Source organism: Bactrocera tryoni, unplaced genomic scaffold, assembly GCF_016617805.1.
Source record: "Bactrocera tryoni isolate S06 unplaced genomic scaffold, CSIRO_BtryS06_freeze2 scaffold_120, whole genome shotgun sequence".
NCBI lineage: Eukaryota > Metazoa > Arthropoda > Insecta > Diptera > Tephritidae > Bactrocera > Bactrocera tryoni.
The window spans coordinates 937,922-959,255 of NW_024395835.1; the positions used below are offsets into that span (position 1 = coordinate 937,922).

The following is a 21,334-nucleotide window of genomic DNA, read 5'->3' on the forward strand; positions in this document are numbered from 1 at the left end:
AAGATGTTCGAGCAGCAAGCGAAGCGGTGACAATCGGCGATCGTTTGTTCGTTTCTTTCGGCACAGCTCGGCTTTTCTACCAACAACACAATGTTGCCACGCTTATGCTGTTGTTGTTTTTGTAGAACAATGTTTCAATTTTTGGTTGGTGACATATTCAATTAAAAATAAATTCTGTTGGGATTCGAACCTACGTACCTACGTGCTCGTCGTAACTTTTGAAGCGCTTACCACCTCGACCACCATTGACTCCTGTATTGCGTTGTCCTAATTATGGTTTGGTTATGCATGAAAGAAATATACAATGGATCGCCGATTGTTACCTCTTTCCTTGCTGCTGCTGCGCATATGTATGTTTTTATGCTTGTGCATTATTGAAGTTATGCTTCTTTTTCTTTCGTTTGTCTTTCATTTCTGCGAATTCTCAACTATTTTGCGTATATTTTGGTTGAAATACTCTGCGTTGGCCGTTGAAAAATTAAGGCTGTACTTTACAGGATCATTTCTGTAGTTAGTCTTCATTTAAATTTTTTGGAAATCGACCCGCGATGACGAGGTATATCGTTTTATCTGACAGCGTGAGGTTTATGAACTTCATTTCTAATATTGTGTTGTGGCATATTAGAAATGATGTTTCTTCGAAAATCGCTCGCTTACAACGGATAAAACGACTTCTGAGTGGTGATTTTAATGAATAAATTCCAAGGTTTTACGCAAAAATAATGCGGTCAATAAGTACAGTACGCTGCTTATGTATGCTTGCGCATTATTTTTCTTTCGTTTTCATTTTTGCGAATTCTCAACTATATTATGTGACTTTATTTCTTTCGTCTCTCTTTTTTTTTGTGCTAATTCTTTGAATTTCTGAACACGCACATGCGTATACATGCATTCATATGAGCATGTGCAGATACACAAGATAGGATAGAAAGATGTATGCCTTTTAACATCGTATACTATGTATACTAATAAATATTTTTCGTACTAATAGAAATTAAATTTATCACAGCAATATTATGTATATGTATATTAGGTATGTTGTTGTGATAAATTTAATTTCTATTAGTAAGAAAAATATTTATTAGTATAGTATTACGATGTTAAAATGCTAAAATTAAAGACTAAGTCCGTCGAGATTCGAACCTGCGTTCACATTGTGACCTTTTATGTGCTTACCACCAACACCACTATTGACACTTTCGTGGCGCTGTCTTAAGTATGGTTTGGTTATGTATGTAAGAAATATACGATGGTTCAAATAATTTTGTTTAAGTATAGAAATATGCTTTTGTAGAACATTTGCTTTCGCAAACATACAGACAAATGTGCAAACGACATAATATATGTATGTATGATTGTTTGGCATTTTGCTTCTGCGCCGGTCAAATTTCTATACAAAAATCGACTGAAATGTGTGAGAAAATAAAATGGACAACTAGGGCAAATAATTTTTAAAAAATTTATTGACAATTAAATATAAATGAAAATACATGTAAATTTACTTAAATTTATTTAAATTTATTGAAATTTCGTTTCGCATTTCTCGGCACTTTCAAATTAATTAATATAAGTAATATTCACGACTTAACCCGCACACGTCTTATTCGCGCAAAATTTCCAACTTTATGAAAATTGGCGCAATTATTGACACTTCAATTTTATGTAAAGTTTAAAACATGTTTACATATGAATATGTAATATATTTGATTTTGGCGCAATTATTGACACTTGTCTTGACAAAATTGGGCCAAAACGAAACAATGAAATATATAATTACTTTTGCATGTCAATATGGAAATGCCGACGGCAAAACGCAAATGCATATATTGCACATATGTACATACATACATACAAGCGATTTCTTGGTTGAAAGCAAAAATTGAAGCATGAGAAATTGAAATGCCGACGGCAAAACGAAATTGCTTACATTCGTACATTGCGTATGAATCATGAGAATATCTTCATAATGTTTAGGTAAATCTTTTATATATTTAAAATGAGTTAGTATAAAATAAGATCACATATTCAATTAAAAAAAAAATTCTGTTGGGATTCGAACCTACGTGCTCGTCGTAACTTTTAAAGCGTTTACCACCTAGACCACCATTGACACTTGAATTGCGTTATCCTAATTATGGTTCGGTTATGCACGAAAGAAATATACAATGGATCGCCGATTGTTACCTCTTTCCCTGCTGCTGCTGCGCATATGTATGTTTGTATGCTTGTTCATTATTGAAGTTATACTCCTTTTTCTTTCCTTTGTCTTTCATTTCTGCGAATTCTCAACTATTTTATGTGCCCTTTTATTGAAATACCCTGCGTTGGCCGTTGAAAAATTAAGGCTATACTTTAAAGGATTATTTCTGTAGTTAGTCTTCATTTACATTTTTGGAAATCGACCCGCGATGACGAGGTATATCGTTTTATCTGACAGCGTGAGGTTTAAGAAGCTCATTTCTAATTTTGTCTTGTGGCATATTAGAAATGATGTTTCTTCGAAAATCGTTCGCTAACAACGGATAAAACGAATTCTGAGTGGTGATTTTAATGAATTCCTTTTGGTTGAAATGCTCTGCGTTGGCCGTTGAAAAGTTAAGCCTATACTTCTCAGGATCATTCCTTTCTTCAAAGAAATTAATGACCTTTAGAAATGTGCATATTTGCATTATTTCGTTGTCATTTCCATATTCGTAGCAATAGAATTTCTATTTCATAAGTAAAGTAATGGCCGCCGATTGTCACCCCTTGCCGCTGTAGCAGCTTCGCCTACAAACATGCGTAAATATGTATGTATGTATACGTATGATCGTGAATACATATCGACGCAGATATTTGCGAGAAGCACCAGAAAGTTGTGCAATTTATGATTTTTAGCTTTTGCCATCGTCGCGAAAAGACGACTTGTTGGCAAAGGCATGCTCGGGGAGATAATAAATTATAATAAATTTATAAAATGTGAATTTAAGTTTTCTTGTTTTCTCACATTTAGGTGAAATCATATATTTTTAACCAAATTAGTGCATTATATTGCTTTCCCATTTTATTGTGCTGAAATGGGCGAAAACGAATACAAACCACGCTATAGCCTACGCAACGTTCTTTAACTTTCCGTGTAAAAATCAAGCACCAATTAATATACGGGGGACCAATAAAGTTTACATACACCTAGTTCTATTACAATAGTTTTAACGGTTTTTGGCTTACATATTGTTGCTATTATTGTCCCTAGACGTCGACGATTTTTTCGATTTTTTTTAGGAAAAATTTTAAATTTTAAGTGTGCTTAAATCGGCTGTTAATAGCAGCCATTTCTATTTATCACAGGATAGCGACCCAAAATACACATTGTATATTGTACGTGCAGGGTTATTATGGAAATAAAAATAGCTCCATAGGTCCCGCAATCATTAGACATTAATCCTATTCAAAATATTTGGAACTATTTAGAAAACCGTATTCGGAAACATTGAATTTCTTCAAAATAAGGCCAAAAAACTGGATCATTGACTTAGTGGGTCAAAATATCCGGAAATAATACTAAAAATCGAGTCGGGAGCATGCGTCGACATCTAGGGACAATAATTGCAACAAAATGTAGGCCAAAACCCGCTAAATCTATAGTAATTACTTTTGATTTATATAAATAATCATTGGTGTACGTAAACTTTTTTGATATGATTTAAGCGCATTTTAAGCTTTGGCATTAATTTTTTTTTTTTTTTGTGTAAAAAAAAAAAATATTTTGATATGCTATATTTAATGTTAAATCTTGAAATGGATAGAAAAAAAACACAAAATTTATTCATTTTTTTTAATATTAATTTTTTTCAAAACCTTTACTCTTAGAATTTGCTAGAGTGTAAAATGCTCGGTTATATCAAAACATAGGCCTACCCTACTTGTTGAAATTATAATAAACACTTTGTGAAGTATAAAGAAAAACTGTTCACATGAATAAATCAAAACCTTACAACTTGTACTTGATTTTGAATTTTAATATTTATTCAGATAGTGATTGTCCTAATTGTATGTCTTATCAGTAAAATTTAATTGTCCTAGTTGAATGTCTTATCAATAAAATTTAATTGCTATCTGACAACACAGTTTACGCGTTTGCTGTACAAGTATATTCTCACTAACTCAAAAAAAAAAAATAAATAAAAGGTGAATAATTCCTGCACTTTAAGCGACAATACTATCAGAGAGTCTAGTTTCAATTGTTGCGTTTGCAAATAGCTGCACATTTAATGAATCGCATTCTGCCATATATATTAATTTTCTGTGAAGATGTAGTAAATTTATATACACAGTCCACTTTGCCGTTTTTCCTAACACAGTATACGGTCTGTATTTATTTGTGCTCATGTTTCGTCATACAAATTTTTTTCTAACTATGTTTTAGAATTTTAAAATGATATGCATATTTTTTTATATATTTTTCAGTAACTGATGCAAATATATCCATAATAACAACGGGAAAAATAAAGTGTGAATAAATTTATGAAACGATTACTGGCGGCTGATGAATGGCAAAAGAGCTGCATTTATTTATTCTGAATGTTTTAGTTTTAAATGAAACAACGATTATAAAAAGGGAACAAATTTATGTACATGCTCAAAATATATAATATTTGATTCGAGTGAAAACCTGAATGTTATAAGAAAAACTATTTATTCGTTGAACACGTGAAGGTACACTAAAAATATGCCTCTATTTGGCAAAAAAGATTTTAGCAAAAAAATGAAAAAGGATAATAAGGAGTTTAATAAACAAGCATCTATAGAAGAAAAGTACAATCTGCATGGACTACTTGGGACGTGAGTATTATTTAATTTCAATTTTACAAGTTAGAAAGTTATAACTATACAAATATTCAAGTGCTTTCTCTTTATGCTAACGCTTTTTATATTTACGTACATATTATTGTTTGTCAAAAAAGTCTTGCGGTATTTTCGCTAGTTGGCGCTGAAAGCGCGTAGTTCTAATTTTATTCGTCGCATCGGGTCATGCTATAGGCTATGTTCGTAAATGCATCATGACGATTGCATAACAAACAGAACGTTCAGAAATGCAATATTGCAACACTGCAATAATCAAGCGTTCAAAAAAGCAACACTTCTATCAACTGTCATACATAATTTCTATCAAAAAATTGTTTACTGCATTTAACTACGATGTCTGACAAAAAGTAAGTGCAAAACTGTTTTATTTTAATTTTTGTATTGGAATTTAGTTAAATTATGTTGATAATAATTGTATAAATTAATATTTTTAAATTTTTAGTGAAAATTTCAGTAATGCGGAGACGCAGTTATTGCTGAGAGTACGGTTGAATATGTCCTCGGGAAACGACTTTATTGTTTTAATAAATGATTTGTTTTTAGGTATTTTTCTTTTCAAAGACAAACATTTGTACCTACAAATTTTTCTTTTTGACTTCAATACCCTTCTTTTTCTTAAATTTAAAGAAAATCTATCATTTCTTTGCTCACAAATTTCGTCTAGTGTTAGATTCAGCAAAATTTCCATTTTAGTACTATACGCGTTCAAAAATGCAAACAAATGTATCTGCAAATTGTCAAAAATAGTATAAGAAGTATCAAACGTCAAACTTGCAGTGTTGCTACTGTTGCTTATGCTGCAAGTCATGATGCATTTACGAACATAGCCATACCTTTTTGGAAAGCTCATTTCACGCGCTAACACGTGTTTGATTGATTGTCGTTTCTTTTAAGTCGTTCGTGAGTTATAGCGTCGCAAACATGGAGCAAAATAAAGAGAAAATACGGCATATTTTACAGTACTACTACGATAAAGGCAGAAATGCATCTCAAGCCGCCAATAAAATTTGTGCAGTTTATGCACCCGATACAGTTTCCATTTCCACCGCACAAATATGGTTTCAACGTTTTCGCTTCGGAAGACCTGTCGTCGAAAATTGCGATAAAATCGCTGAATTGGTCGAAAGAGACCGGCAGAGTAGCAGCCGTAGCATCGGTCAAGAGCTGGGCATGAGTCATCAAAAATTCATTTCAATTTCAATAAAAATACCGCAATACTTTTTTGACAACCCATTATATAAGTAATATGTTTTTAATATAATTAAGAAATGTAAATCTGAGCCAAACATCCAAAAATTATATTATGTTATAAACGGCGATATGATGGCATGGCAGTTAGTTAGTTATCCGATCTTAATAATTTGATTTGAGGTTATAGTGCTTTCTTGGATAATAACACTGTAGCGATTTTATTGCCCTGGGTATAAGATCGATTTTAGATATATGTATTTGTTTCCACAGTTCATAAAACTATCAATGGTTATGTAAGATTTGTTCTCATTTCTATTTAAATCTTTATTTTCACTTCACATTACAAAATTCAGAAAACATGAAAGAAGATAACTAAAATATTTATTATGTCAGTATTGTTTTGAAAAATAAGGATACGTCCAAGTATTGAGATAGACAAATGTCGAAAACATATATTTCCATAAAGTACCTTTTATGAGCCTTGATATTTTTTTTCATAACTTTTAGATTCTAGTTGGACCGCTCTCCCTGTTCCTTACTATAATTTCCAATATAATCCGAAAATTTATCCGCATTATTATGGCTATAGTTTAACTAGATACTCAAATTTGCTCCTAGCAATACAAAACTTTTCAAAACTTCAATTTCGAATACAGTTTTAGCCTTGATATATTCTGTTTCTATCAATAATATTTATACGGCAAGCATATCCATCAAATATTTCATCTTTTCCAAACTAAGCTCGGAAACTTTTTACAATTTCACTATAACACTATCCTTTCACGTGCAACGCTTTGATAAATTGTAGTATCATTTAATCATGTATTAAATCACTGAAAATAACTTTGCTGTAGAAGTTTCACCCTCTTACTCATATCCATTTGTAGACTGAACCAATATGTGGGTATTGGCGTCATCATTGTTTCTAAGTATTATAGTTCATCCGAATTACTTTTGAAACGAAAGCTATATTTTCATTGAGTAAAACAAGATGTATTTTAGACTGTAAATCTAGAAATCCTTACTTTTGATTTTTAATAAAACTTTAAAGCGTTTCGCATATTTTCGGTAAGAAGTTGGAGAGTGTTGATCATGTGATGCGTGAAGACGGTGTGCATTAAGGTTCTGCATGACTGGAAAACCAAATTTTTATTACTAAGAAGCCGATAATCTTATATATAAAAATGAAACGCGCATTACGCCCTAACCACAACACGGAAAGATGTGAAAATATGCACCGGTATTCCTTTAGTCCTGAAGAAGGTCCTAACGGCGGCCTTTTTTGCAAAATCACTCTCGATTTCGCAATTAATGTCTATATTTATAACTCAAGAACGGCTGAAACGATTTGGCTGAAAATTGGTGATGAGGTAGCTTGGAACCTCGAGACGGGCATAGGCTACTTTCTATCGTTTTATGTTAAAAGTCACAGCAATTCATAAATAAATAAAATTATATTTCAAAACATAAGCATGTGTTCAATATTCATGTAAGAATCATTTGAACATTTTTTTCGCCACAAATTCAAAATAAAATCACACTGCTTCTTGCAGGGTACAGTGGTTTTTTTTACATACACATATACATTTGTATATGAATTATAGTGACAGTTGCAACTGAATAAGAAAATGTTGAATCATAATTTGAGATGAGTGCGCAATAGCTGACAAATATTCCTGTGTTTTCTTACGTGTAGTATCTGGGTTTTAGCAGTCGATTTTCCAATTACATTCGATGAATGTTAAACAAAACATTACCATATGATTACATAGGGAGCGTGAGAAGCGCCTTCTTCTGCTCTACTACTGCAGTGTTATTCACTATAACAAGAAGCATATATGTATCTGTGTAGAGACTGTGAAGATGTTGTTTTTGTAATGTTGGAATTAACTAATCAGTCCGATTTTTTAAATAAATTAATATGTTCATGACGAATACAAAATGATTTTTTTATGTTTATTTATTGGGTGTACAATAGTTAAATAAATGGTTAAAATGACATGTAAAAAACAAAAGGTCCTGTACGATGTCCGCGATCGCGGCCTTAATTTTGGCCTAAAGAAAAATTTTCAAAAAGATTACTAAGCCGTAAAAAAGTCGCTATCGCGCTATGGAAGCTTTTGACGAAATGGCGGCGGTTTGAACCAAAAGTATCGAATTTTGACCTTCTTTCCGACAGTTTGTCGTAGACAAAAATAGAAATCCTTTGAGAGTGGAAACTGTTTTGAAAAAAACAATTCTGAGAAAAACGCGCTTAAAGATTGTTTATTATAGTGCAAAGTATCCGATAATGCAATTCTTGAAAAGTTCTCATTGATACGATCCCTTAGGTGATTTGCGAAGTCAACAAAGTATGAGGATTTCCAATTTAATTATTCCATTATATCACTATCACGATAGATCATATCCTTGACAACAAGGAGCGAGCGGAGCCGCGGCTTTATTGGCGTAGACACCGCTTACGCGATTCTAGCTTAGCTAACCACATCGCGCCAGTCGTTTCTTCTTTTCGCTACTTGGCGCCAATTGGATATTCCAAGCAAAGCCAGGTTCTTCTCCACTTGGTCCTTCCAACGGAGTGAAAATCTTCCTCTTCCTCTGCTTCCCCCAGCGGGTACTGCGTCCACTATTTTAAGAGCTGGAATGTTTTCGTCCATTCGGACAACATGACCTAGCCAGCGGAGCCACTGTCTTTTAATTCGCTGAACTATGTCAATATCGTTGTATATCTCATACAGCTTATCGTTCCATCGAATGCGATATTCGCCGTGGCCAAAGCGCAAAGGACCATAAATCTTTTGCAGAACTTTCGAAAACTCTCAACGTCGACTCATCAGTTGATGTCATCGCCCACGCCTCTGCACCATATAGCAGGACCGGAATTATGAGCGACTTATAGAGTTTGGTTTTTGTTTGTCGAGAGAGGACTCTTCTCAATTGCCTACTCAGTCCGAAGTAGCACCTGAACCTGAGGTCCTTTCCGATCCTCACGGAGCTTTTGCTATTACTCAACGTCAGCATACACAGGCGTATTAATTTTGCGGGGATACCAAACTCAGACATGGCGACATAAGGATTGCTCCTTTTCGCGCTGTCAAAAGCAGCTTTGAAATCGACGAAGAGGTGGTGTGTGTCGATTCTTCTTTCACGGGTCTTTTCCAAGATTTGGCGCATGGTGAATATCTGGTCGGTTGTTGATTTTCCAGGTCTGAAGCCACGCTGATAAGGTCCAATCAGTTTGTTGACGGTGGGCTTTAATCTTTCACACAATACGCTCGGTAGAACCTTATACGAGATATTGAGGAGACTTTTCCACGGTAGTTGACGCAGATTGTGGGGTCCCCTTTTTTTGGATTGGGCAGAGTACACTTAAATTCCAATCGTTGGGCATGCTTTCGTCCGACCATATTTTACAAAGAAGCTGATGCATGCTCCTTATCAGTTCTTCGCCGCCGTGTTTGAATAGATCAGCCGGCAATCCATCGTCGCCCGCCACTTTGTTGTTCTTCAGACGAGTAATTGCTATTCGAACTTCTTCATGGTCGGGCAATGGAGCGTCTGCTCCATCGTCATCGACTGGGAATCGGGTTCGCCTTCTCCGGGTTCGCCTTCTCCCTCCATAATTTTAGTATGCTCTACGCATCGGTCACTAGGGTTCAGGTCACTTTTGATGGTTCTACAAGAGTATGCTCCGGTCTTGAGACATTCTGTTAGTCGCTGAATTTTTTCGTAGAATTCTCGATCATTATCCCTGTCGGCCAGCTTTTCGAGCTTCGTTCTCATACATTTTGGCCTCTATCTTTTTCTGTATTCAAATGCGTTTCGCTTCCCTCTTCAACTCTCGGTATCTCTCCCATTCCGCATGTGTTGTGGTCGATCGTAACGTTGCGAGGTAGGCAGTCTGTTCTCTCTCCGCTGCGACACGGCACTCCTCGTCGTACCAGCTGTTCTGTTGCATTCTCCGAAAACCAATGGTTTCGGTTGTAGCTGTACGTAAGGAGCTTGAAATGCCGTCCCACAGTTCCCTTATACCGAGTTGTTGACGAGTGCTCTCACATCAAAATTTATTGCTTAGTTTTATAGATTTAAGCATACAAAAGGACGTAAAGACAGAAAAATCGACTTTCTTTTATACTAGGTATAAGTATGTATGTATAGATATACTGAAGCTTACAGCAGTTGCTTAAGACGGTACACCTCATTAGTGTGTTGCGATTTGTCCAATGGACAAACATATCGAACAAAGGATTTGTCTTAAATTTCATCATAAAGATAGAATCCTGCGGTAAGTTTTTTACCGCAACGGCTTTTGTGATTGTAATTGTAATTTTGTGATTGTGAGAATTAAGACACGTCTTACTTTTTTGTAATTTGCCTGTATTAATAAGAGGGCTTTGTATTCTTCTTCTTAATTGGAGTAGACACCGCTTACGCGATTATAGCCTAGTTAACAACAGCGCGCCAGTCTTCTTCTTTTCGCTACGTGGCGCCATGTGGATATTCCAAGCGAAGCCAGGTCCTTCTCCACTTGGTCCTTCCAATGGAGTGGAGGTCTTCCTCTTCCTCTGCTTCCCCCGGCGGGTACTGCATCGAATAATTTCAGAGCTGGAGTGTTTTCGTCCATCCGGACAACATGACTTAGCCAGCGTAGCCGCTGTCTTTCAATTCGCTGAACTATGTCAATGGCGTCGTATATCTCGTACAGCTCATCGTTCCATCGATTGCGATATTCTCAGTGGCCAATGCGCAAAGCACCATAAATCTGTCGCAGAACCTTTCTCTCGAAAACTCGTAGCGTCGACTCATCGGTTGTTGTCATCGCCCAAGCCTCTGTACCATATAGCAGGACGGGAATTATGAGCGACTTATAGAGTTTGGCTTTTGTTCCTCGAGAGAGGACTTTACTTTTCAATTGCCTACTCAGTCCGAAGTAGCACCTGTTGGCAAGAGCAATCCTGCGTAGGATTTCCAGGCTGACATTGTAGGTGGTGTTAATGGTTCCTAAATATACGAAACTATCTACAACTTCAAAGTTATGACTGTCAACAGTGACGTGAGAGCCAAGTCGCGTGTGCGACGACTGTTTGTTTGATGACAGGAGATATTTCGTTTTGCCCTCGTTCACTGCTAGACCCATTTTCTGTGCTTCCTTGTCCAGCCTGGAGAAAGCAGAACTAACGGCGGGAGTGTTGAGGCCGATTATATCAATATCATCGGCATATGCCAGCAGCTGTACACTCTTATAGAAGATGGTACCTTCTCTATTTAGTTCTGCAGCTCGAACTATTTTCTCCAGAAGCAGGTTGAAGAAGTCGCACGGTAGGGAGTCGCCTTGTCTGAAACCTCGTTTGGTATCGGAGATGTCCTTCCCGATCCTGACGGAGCTTTTGGTGTTACTCAACGTCATTTTACACAGCCGTATTAGTTTTGCGGGGATACCAAATTCTGACATCGCGGCATAAAGGCAGCTCCTTTTCGTGCTGTCGAAAGCAGCTTTGAAATCGACGAAGAGGTGGTGTGTGTCGATTCTTCTTTCACGGGTCTTTTCCAAGATTTGGCGCATGGTGAATATCTGGTCGGTTGTTGATTTTCCATGTCTGAAGCCACACTGATAAGGTCCAATCAGTTTGTTGACAGTGGGCTTTAATCTTTCACACAATACGCTCGATAGAACCTTATATGCGATGTTGAGGAGGTTAATCCCACGGTAGTTGGCGCAGATTGTGGGGTCTTCTCTTTTATGGATTGGGAATAGCACACTTAAATTCCAATCGTTGGGCATGCCTTCGCCCGACCATATTTTACAAAGAAGCTGATGCATGCTCCTTATCAGTTCTTCGCCGCCTTGTTTGAATAGCTCGGCCGGCAATCCGTCGGCCCCTGCCGCTTTGTTGTTCTTCAGGCGGGCGATTGCTATTCGAACTTCTTCCTGGTCGGGCAATGGAACGTCTGCTCCATCGTCATCGATTGGGGAATCGGGTTCGCCTTCTCCTTGCGTTGTGCATTCACTGCCATTCAGCAGGCTGGAGAAGTGTTGCCTCCATAATTTAAGTATGCACTGGGCATCGGTCACTAGATCACCTTTGGGGGTTCTACAAGAGTATGCTCCGGTCTTGAAACCTTCTGTAAGCCGCCGCATTTTTTCGTAGAATTTTCGAGCATTACCCCTGTCGGCCAGCTTATCAAGCTCTTCGTACTCACGCATTTCAGCTTCTTTCGTTTTCTGCCTACAAATGCGTCTTGCTTCCCTTTTCAACTCTCGGTATCTATCCCATCCCGCACGTTTTGTGGTCGATCGTAACGTTGCGAGGTAGGCAGCCTGTTTTCTCTCCGCTGCGACACGACACTTCTCGTCGTACCAGCTGTTCTTTTGCACTTTCCGAAAACCAATGGTTTCGGTTGCAGCTGTACGTAAGGAGTTTGAAATGCCGTCCCACAGTTCCCTTATACCGAGTTGTTGACGAGTGCTCTCAGAGAGCAGGAGTGCAAGCCGAGTAGAAAATCGTTCGGCTGTCTGTTGTGATTGCAGCTTCTCGACGTCGAACCTTCCTTGTGTTTGGTGGCGCGCGTTTTTTGCTGCACAGAGGCGGGTGCGAATCTTAGCTGCAACAAGATAGTGGTCCGAGTCGATGTTAGGGCCTCGGAGCGCACGCACATCTAAAACACTGGAGACGTGTCTTCCGTCTATCACAACATGATCGATCTGGTTGGTAGTTTTTCGATCCGGAGACAGCCAGGTAGCTTGATGAATCTTCTTATGCTGGAATCTAGTACTACATATAACCATATTTCGGGCCCCGGCGAAGTCAATCAACCTCAACCCATTTGGGGATGTTTCATCGTGGAGGCTAAATTTACCGACCGTAGTGCCAAAGATACCTTCTTTGCCCACCCTGTCGTTAAAGTCGCCAAGCACGATTTTGACATCGTGGAGGAGGCAGCCTGTTTTCTCTCCGCTGCGACACGGCACTCGTCTACCAACTGTTTCCGAAAACCAATGGTTTCGGTTGCAGCTGTACGTAAGGAGTTTGAAATGCCGTCCCACAGTTCCCTTATACCGAGTTGTTGACGAGTGCTCTCAGAGAGCAGGAGTGCAAGCCGAGTAGAAAATCGTTCGGCTGTCTGTTGTGATTGCAGCTTCTCGACGTCGAACCTTCCTTGTGTTTGGTGGCGCGCGTTTTTTGCTGCACAGAGGCGGGTGCGAATCTTAGCTGCAACAAGATAGTGGTCCGAGTCGATGTTAGGACCTCGGAGCGCACGCACGTCTAGAACACTGGAGACGTGTCTTCCGTCTATCACAACATGATCGATCTGGTTGGTGGCTATTCGATCCGGAGACAGCCAGGTTGCTTGATGTATCTTCTTGTGCTGGAATCTAGTACTACAGATAACCATATTTCGGGCTCCGGCGAAGTCAATCAGCCTCAATCATTTGGTGATGTTTCGTCGTGGAGGCTGAATTTACCGACCGTAGTGCCAAAGATACCTTCTTTGCCCACCCTGGCGTTAAAGTCGCCAAGCACGATTTTGACATCGTGGCGGGGGCAGCTCTCATAAGCGCGTTCCAAGCGCTCATAGAAGGCATCTTTGGTCACATCGTCCTTCTCTTCCGTCGGGGCGTGGGCGCAAATCAGCGATATGTTGAAGAACCTCGCTTTGATGCGGATTGTGGCTAGACGTTCATTCACCGGAGTGAATGATAGTACTCGGCGATGGAGTCTCTCTCCCACCACGAATACAGCACCATACTTGCGCTCCTTTATATGGCCACTGCAGTAAATGTCACAAGGACCTACTCGTCTCTGTCCTTGTCCCGTCCATCGCATTCCATACTTGCGCTCCTTTATATGGCCACTGCAGTAAATGTCACAAGGACCTACTCGTCTCTGTCCTTGTCCCGTCCATCGCATTTCTTGGACGGCGGTGATGTCAGCGCCTCTTGCGTGAACTTCTACACATATGTAACTCCATCCTCAAAATTATCACAAGCAAACTAAATAACATTTTCATGCCGGTTTTTTTTTAATTACTCTCTTATCTTTCTTTATATAGTTGTTGAACTTGGTTTTTGGATGAATTAATTATATTAATGTTTTTTGACACTTTTTTAAAACAACGTTTTTTTTTTAAATAATTTGTCAACTTTGCTCTCCGGAGAATAGCTACCAACTGAACACGTTCATATACACGTTGTATATACGCAACATCGGGCATGATAGGGTTAAATATGAAAATAAAGACTGCTAATCGTGAGTTCGATGTAAGTATGTATGAAATTTACAAAAACAATTATAACAAATTGAACCGTTTGTTATACTCTTGCAACCTGTTGCTACAGAATATAATAGTTTTGTTCACCTAACGGTTGTATGTATCACCTAAAGCTAAGCGAGATAGATATGAGGTTATATACATATATATAAGTGATCCAGGAGGACGAGAAAAGTTGAAATCCGGGTGACTGTCTCTCTGTCCGTCCGTGCAAGCTGTATCTTGAGCGAAAATTGAGATATCTTGATGAAATTTGGTATGCGTGTTTTTTAATACAAAAAAATTATGAGTAAGTAGATGGGCACTGCCACGTCCACAAATCGCCATTAACCGGAAACATACATATAAAATGAAATAACTAAGCACTAATTTAAAATATAAAACTGTAATTTGGTACAGGGGATCGCAGTAGAATAGGGCACATGTTAATTTTCAATAAGTGTGCGTGGCTCCACTTCCAAATAAGTGTAATGAACATACATATCTACTAATGCCACAACAACCAAGTTTGTTGAACGCAAATATTATAAGTCCCTAGGTACCGAATATTTGGAACCGAATTTGCCACCCGGGTTTTGAATTAGAAACTTTCAACACAAATCAAAAACATTGTTAAAAATCAAATATTTTGAATATGGTCCCCGTGCATAATTCAACGGCCAGGTATTATATGTTAACTTTATTTAGTTATAAAAAAGCATAAAAAAAATATATAAAGTTTTCGGGCTACTTTCTATTAAATATGTATATATGAAATATTTTTGAATGAGTGGACAAATTAATCGGTCCGCTAAGCTGTGCACATATTATAATTAAACTGAATTGCCCTCCACGTATTCGGCTTTTTCTTAGAATGGAGCCGTTTTACTTTAAACACTTATTAAACTTGAAGAAAAGATTGAAAATGGAAAAAGGCACATAATGAAAATTCACAAAAAGTGTAATCATGATAGATTTAGGGTTATTTAAGGTATAAAATCGGGCTACCCCAACTCCCATATACTACACGTAATGACTTTCGTTTATTCAAGGTGCGTTCCAAAGTAAGCAGGACTTAAAAAAAGAAAACAGAACAAATGGTTTTTTCGGCAAAATCAATTTATTTTATTCAAAATAGTCTCCTTCTGTTTCAATACAGCTTTTTGCACGGTCCAAAATCATGTCGAACGAGTGTTTTTTTCATAGGCAAATGCATTTTTCGGAAAAGGAAGAAGTCGCACGGTGCTATATCAGGGTAATACGGGGAGTGGTTAATGGTTAAAATGTGATTTTTGGTCAAATAATCGGTCACAAGCGTCGATCGATAAGACAATTTTTGGTCGTCAGGCAATTTGTGCGGAACAAACCGTGCACAAACCTTCCGTAAGCCCAAATGTTCGGTCAAAATGAGATAAATCGATATTTTGGAGATGTTTAATTCGATTTCCATGCATTTCAATGATGATTCCACTTTCAAAACGTTGAAACCACTCGTGCACTCTCCTACGGGAAAGGCAATCTTATTAAAAATTAAAAAAAAAAAATCGCCCTAAACTTGTTTCATCGTTTCGGTAAAAGATTTACCAATTTTAAAACAAAATTGAATGTTGGCTCTTTGTTCAAAGCTCATTTTCGCACCGATAACACAGACACACTGACACTTAAATCGCAATAACTTCACTTCCAATAGATGAAATGCCATGAAATTCTCACTTGACAAACGATAAAGATAGCAGATTCTAACGCACCAGTCGACATATAGATGACCAGCGGGCACTGGATTCAAAGAGTCCTGTTTAGTTTGGAACCCACCTTGTATAACAGATGTTATACCGAATAGGTCGATCAGTGTTTGAGTATATAGTGTATACTAGCGACCCTGAAAAAGATATCTTAAAACTTAACTGTAATCGTTTGATATGAAATGACATATCAGTTGGAATAATAGGGATACGCGGTATTAAAAAACTTCTTTTGATTTAACAATTAAGATCGTAGCTTCAATCAAATTTGGCAACAACTTTTTCACTGCCAACGGCAACAGGCTTGAAGAGTATAATAATTTTTGTAGTGTCAAAAGATAGCAGTTGAAATGTCGAATTATAATGTTGAACATGACTTAAAAAAGGCTTCGACGTTTGAGAAAGTTTCACTTTGGAAGTTAGCCGGATAACAATGTGAACGAATTGCACCCATCATTCCAATGTATCCGTTCATACTATAATCAATCTGGGGTCGAATCGTTACATCCGTGAACGTATCACTCGTCACGTAAAAGCCTGTATTTCGTATTCGCATACGCGATCGTAACGCTTCTATCGTAATCTGGCATGATGACATACGTTCGTTCAAATCGTCGTTCGAACGCGAACTACCAATCGTAATAGACAATGAGAATTAATAATTTTTTTTTTTATACCTACACTATTGCTACGATCTCTTAGCTATCTCCGCACTATTTTTTTATGCCCATCACTTTCACTAGAGCTCAAATAAAAAACAAAGTAGGATTCAATTTGATATTTAATAGCTTTTGTTAGTTTATTGAAAAGTTCGCAACAGTTTTGACAGTTCCACATCTATTGTGACCTAAAAATACGATCCAAAGCAATGTGGAATTTAAAAACTATTGTGAATTGAAAATACATTACGATCCGTTTGCTATCGTATGTCATAATGCCAATCGCCGCATACGATTGACGTATCACGTAATTTTCTTTCGTATGTTTGCCGATCCGTGCACGGATGTAACGATTCCACAACGTAATCAAAGCAACACGCATCATTTCATTACACATATGTATACGTAGAATGCATTTGAACAATTTAAGTCTCATCGTTTGTATGAATGTACTCAGCTATATGTTTAAACATATAAACACAAATCAAAAATTATCGCTGACAATTTGCTTTAATCGATGCACTTCCGAAATGAAATGACCTCATGAATGACATAACAACATAACAATTTGACAGCACAATCCCCATCTTAAAAATTTCAATTTGATACGAAATCTATTTATTACAAAAAATGTGATAAATGAGAAACCACTAAACCATCTATTAAATAGTTCGAATAAAGCCTAAACATTTGGTTTTGATAGGTGAGACCGTTCTTCAATTACAAAATTATAACCAAAAGTTGGTATTCCTTTTTATATATATAGAGGTATTTATAAAGTTGCTTGGATTCCGATCCTATGGTTGACGATTTAAACGTTAAGGTATTTCTTTGGCATTGATTCCTCCAACTTGCACCCGACTTCCCTTACTTGTTAATGTGTATATTCTAATATTGATTTAGTACGTTTTTAACTAAACTATAAAAAATTTCCTCACTCTATTTTTAGAGGTGCTTTTTCTGAAGTACGCCTGGCTGAGAGCAAAGAGAACCCTGATGAACATTTCGCAGTTAAGATTATCGATAAAAAGGCGTTAAAAGGAAAAGAAGAATCACTTGAAAATGAAATTCGGGTACTAAGGAGGTAAGAAACTTTTTAGTACATACATGTATGGATTGTAGGATGGAAGTATGAAAATTTCATTTTAATAGAAGTTACACGAAGGTAAATCAGCCGAATGCAGTGGTTGCGGCACAATATTAGTTGAAAATGTGGCGAAATGATCACGAATAAACAATGCAGTATTCGATGGTGCATTATCGCACTTCTTTGTTCAATAAATTCAGACATAGTAAAAATAGAAGAATTCACTTTTAGAGCCTCACAAAACGACGCGTATCTCAAATACTAATGAATATTTTGACGTTAAATTTAGCATACAGTCTTTAACAGTACTACCAGGTTAGGTTAGATTGCTGATCAGATATCGCACGTGGACTAATAGATGCCTTAATTTCTACACCCGCCAGTTCGGTAGGATGTCTGCCCCAAGTGTCTAAGTCTTGACCTCCCAAACTCGGGACAGTCGAGAAAGAGTAGCCAGCACCTCTTTCTTGACTGTTTCTATCGCATCTTCTGCGTACGGCGTCCGGTAAAATTCCCTGTTCTACAGCATGTATGTCAATAGGGCAGTAGCCCGTCAAGAGCCCCAAAAAGATCTCCTGCGATCTATCGTGGGCCAAAAGGTTTTTGTGACCGCGCAAGTATCAATGCTGGCCCAGCGTTGACCAAGCATCCGCGAGGCCCAGCTATCCAGTGGTAGGACACAAGAGGATGCAGGAGCACCGGACCCGTTCCCATTCTACCTATAACGATTTAGGGCGCCTTTCCTTGCTAGCGCATCAGCTTTACAGGTACCTGCGATTTCGCTGTGACCCGCACCCATACAAGTCTTATAATAAATACTTTCGCTGCCAGAGACCGTGACGCCAGACCCTCTTCGACCAACCTTGAACGCACTGTAAATAAGTTCAAGGCTAGCTTCGCCGCTCTGCTATCCGAGTGAATGGTCGCTTCTCTGAAGGTGGACATTCTCCGGAGCAGCAAATCTGCTACTACCTTGATGGCTGCAACCTCAGCCTGAAAGACACTGCAATAGTCGGGAAGTCTGAAACTGAAGTTGATAGAGAGCTCCTGACTGTAAACCCCTCCACCAACCTTCCCCCCAAGCTTTGACCCCTCCGTAAAGAAGCTTACTGCCTCTCTCCTCCAACGGCTTCCCGGTATGCAGTGAAAACTTGTAAGGATATGTGAGTGTTCAGATACACGCTCCTTTAGTAACCCAGATTCTCTGAGCCTGAAAGGCCATTTTGCGGCCATACACCTTCCGGCGATGTCCACGGGCGTTATGTTCAGAATTGCATTAAGTGCCATGGTTGGGGTGGACCTTAATGCACCGCATATGCTGATGAGCGCAGCCCGTTGAACGCTCTCGAGTTTCTTTGCAAGTGTGGTTTTCTGTAAAGCCACATAAAGACTCCATGGACCATTGCGTGCTTGACTATGGTGTCATGGAGTCAGAGGACCACCTTCGGTGAGAGGCCCCACCTCTTGCCAATAGCTCCTCTACAGCAGTATAGGGCAATCGATGCCTTTTTGTCTCTCTCCTCGATGTTCGGCTTCCATGAAAGCTTCTTGTCCAGGATGAGCCCTAAATACTTCGCTGTATCCGCCGGCTGCAGGCGAATACCTCTCACTTGCGGCAACAGTGCCACCGGAATCTTATATCTTCTACTAAATAAAACCATTTCTGTGTTATTTGGGTTGACGGCGAGTCCACTTCCTACCGCCCATTTTGTTACAACGCTGAAATATCCCTGCGTCAACTCATACACGGTGCTATGAAACTTTCCTTTGACCATAAGTGCTACATCGTCTGCATAGGCAATCACCCGACAAAAAAGATCCTCTAGTTTTTTGAGAAGGTCGTTAACGGCTAGGATCCATAGAAGAGGAGAAAGAACCCCACCTTGAGGGGTTCCCCTGCTCACTCTGTCGCACAGAAGAGTGAAGATGAGGTGCTTGAGGTTCGATTCAACCCCAAGACCATCTAGAGCAGTTACGACTGCCTCCAGCAGGACATTGAAAGCTCCCTCAATATCAAGGAAGGTCCCAACAGCGAAGTCTTTAGCCTTAATGGCTTCCTCAAGCCACAACACGATAGAGCGTAGGGCAGGGTCCACCGACCTGCCGTTACGATACGAATGTTGCGCTCCTTTTAGATAGGCTCTCGGAATGCGCCTCCTTAAATAACAGGCCATCATTCTCACCAAAGTTTTAAGCAAAAAGGAGGAAAGGCTGATGGGTCTGAAATCCTTGGCCATGGGAGCCCTTGCCAGCCTTCGGGATGAACGCAACTCTGACTCGCGTCCAGGCCCCCGGAATGTAACCTAATCTGATGCAGTTCACATAGATCGGTGCCAACCAGCTGCATGACACTTAAACAGCCTGCTGCTGCTGCGCTGGTATGATGCCGTCCGGTCCCGGGAACTTGAACGGTTTGAACGAATTTATCGCCCATGTCAAGTGTAGCTTATCTAGAAGGTCGGCAAAGGCCGTGCAGTCAACATGCAACACTCCTAGAGATACCTTCGCAGAGGACGTGTTGATAGGGAAGTGAGCATCAAGGAGCATCTGAAGTGTTTCTTCACTGCTCAGGGCCCACTTCTCATTTACATCCTTGAGATAACCCAGGGACACTGGGTTTTTTGCGAGAATATGCCTGAATCTGGAGGACTCGTGATAGCCCCCCACTTTTTCGCAAAAGCTCTTCCACGAGATTCTCTTAGCCTTTCTTAACTCGGACTTTTATATCGAAAGTCCTGTTTTATACAACGCCCAATCGTCAAATATCTCACTCCTACGGGCCCTGTTAAATAAGCGTTTGCAGGACGCCCTAATTTCCGAGAGATCCATTGTCCACCATTGAGGTTTCCCTCTGCTCTTCGGTGTTTTCAGTGGACAGGAGCTTTCAAGTGCAATATTGCACGCCGAGCTGTAGACTTCGACCCACCCATCCACCACATCGGAGGGGGCCAACGCGTCCACCACCGGTCCGTGTTCCTAGGATTTCTGAAATAGGTAAAAGAAATACCGTTAATTCATTCCTGACCAGCATACAGGCTCTATTTCTACCTGCATCTTTGGTCGCCAGCAGTTTATGGCTCTTCGTCCTCAATCCAGAGATCCCGTTACCAGTTAGCCACGGTTCCTGGATCAGGACGACATCGGCTCCGTCTTGCTCCAGACGAAGCAGTAGAATGGCGGAGGCCGCCTTTGCGTGTTGGAGGTTAATCTGGAGGAATTTCATCCTTCAGACTCTTCTCTAGGAGCGCCAGTGCAGCGGCTATGTCGTGTTCGACCCTCACCTCCTCACACAATTGTTCGAGGCTGAAGACGGAGTCCCCGATCGACGAACCGCCTCCAGAACTCCACGTCCGAGAGGCTTGGCTCGCTTGACCATCACTAACGCCGTCTACCTTCTCCCCCGCATCTGCAGCTTGGGTGCCATTGGCCTGGTATCCGTCGGGAGTACCTTAAGCACTACCATTTCGAACCTATAGCTGATGGCTCCCTTGGTTTTGCTGAGAGGATCGATGGATTCCGCGTTAAGCATTATCAGCGCCTGCCGATATGGTTCATCGGTT

At 39.3% G+C, this 21,334-nt stretch overlaps 1 protein-coding gene and 2 pseudogenes across 14 annotated transcripts in view; all 3 read left to right on the top strand.

The window, feature by feature from the left end:
* The window catches only part of LOC120780022 (calcium/calmodulin-dependent protein kinase type 1-like), a 113,950-nt gene that overhangs the window by 60,193 nt on the left and 32,423 nt on the right, over positions 1-21,334 (top strand). For all 14 annotated transcript variants that reach the window (XR_005705795.1, XR_005705792.1, XR_005705790.1 and 11 more), the window contains 2 exons: positions 4,447-4,821; positions 17,637-17,771. Coding sequence is in view for 7 of the 14 variants with exons in the window: in XM_040112306.1 (XP_039968240.1) it covers positions 4,709-4,821; positions 17,637-17,771 (248 nt within the window). In the remaining 7 variants the exon portion in view is untranslated. The remainder of the gene's footprint in view (positions 1-4,446; positions 4,822-17,636; positions 17,772-21,334) is intronic.
* On the top strand, positions 481-683 carry LOC120780025 (annotated as a pseudogene).
* LOC120780026 lies at positions 2,342-2,543 on the top strand (annotated as a pseudogene).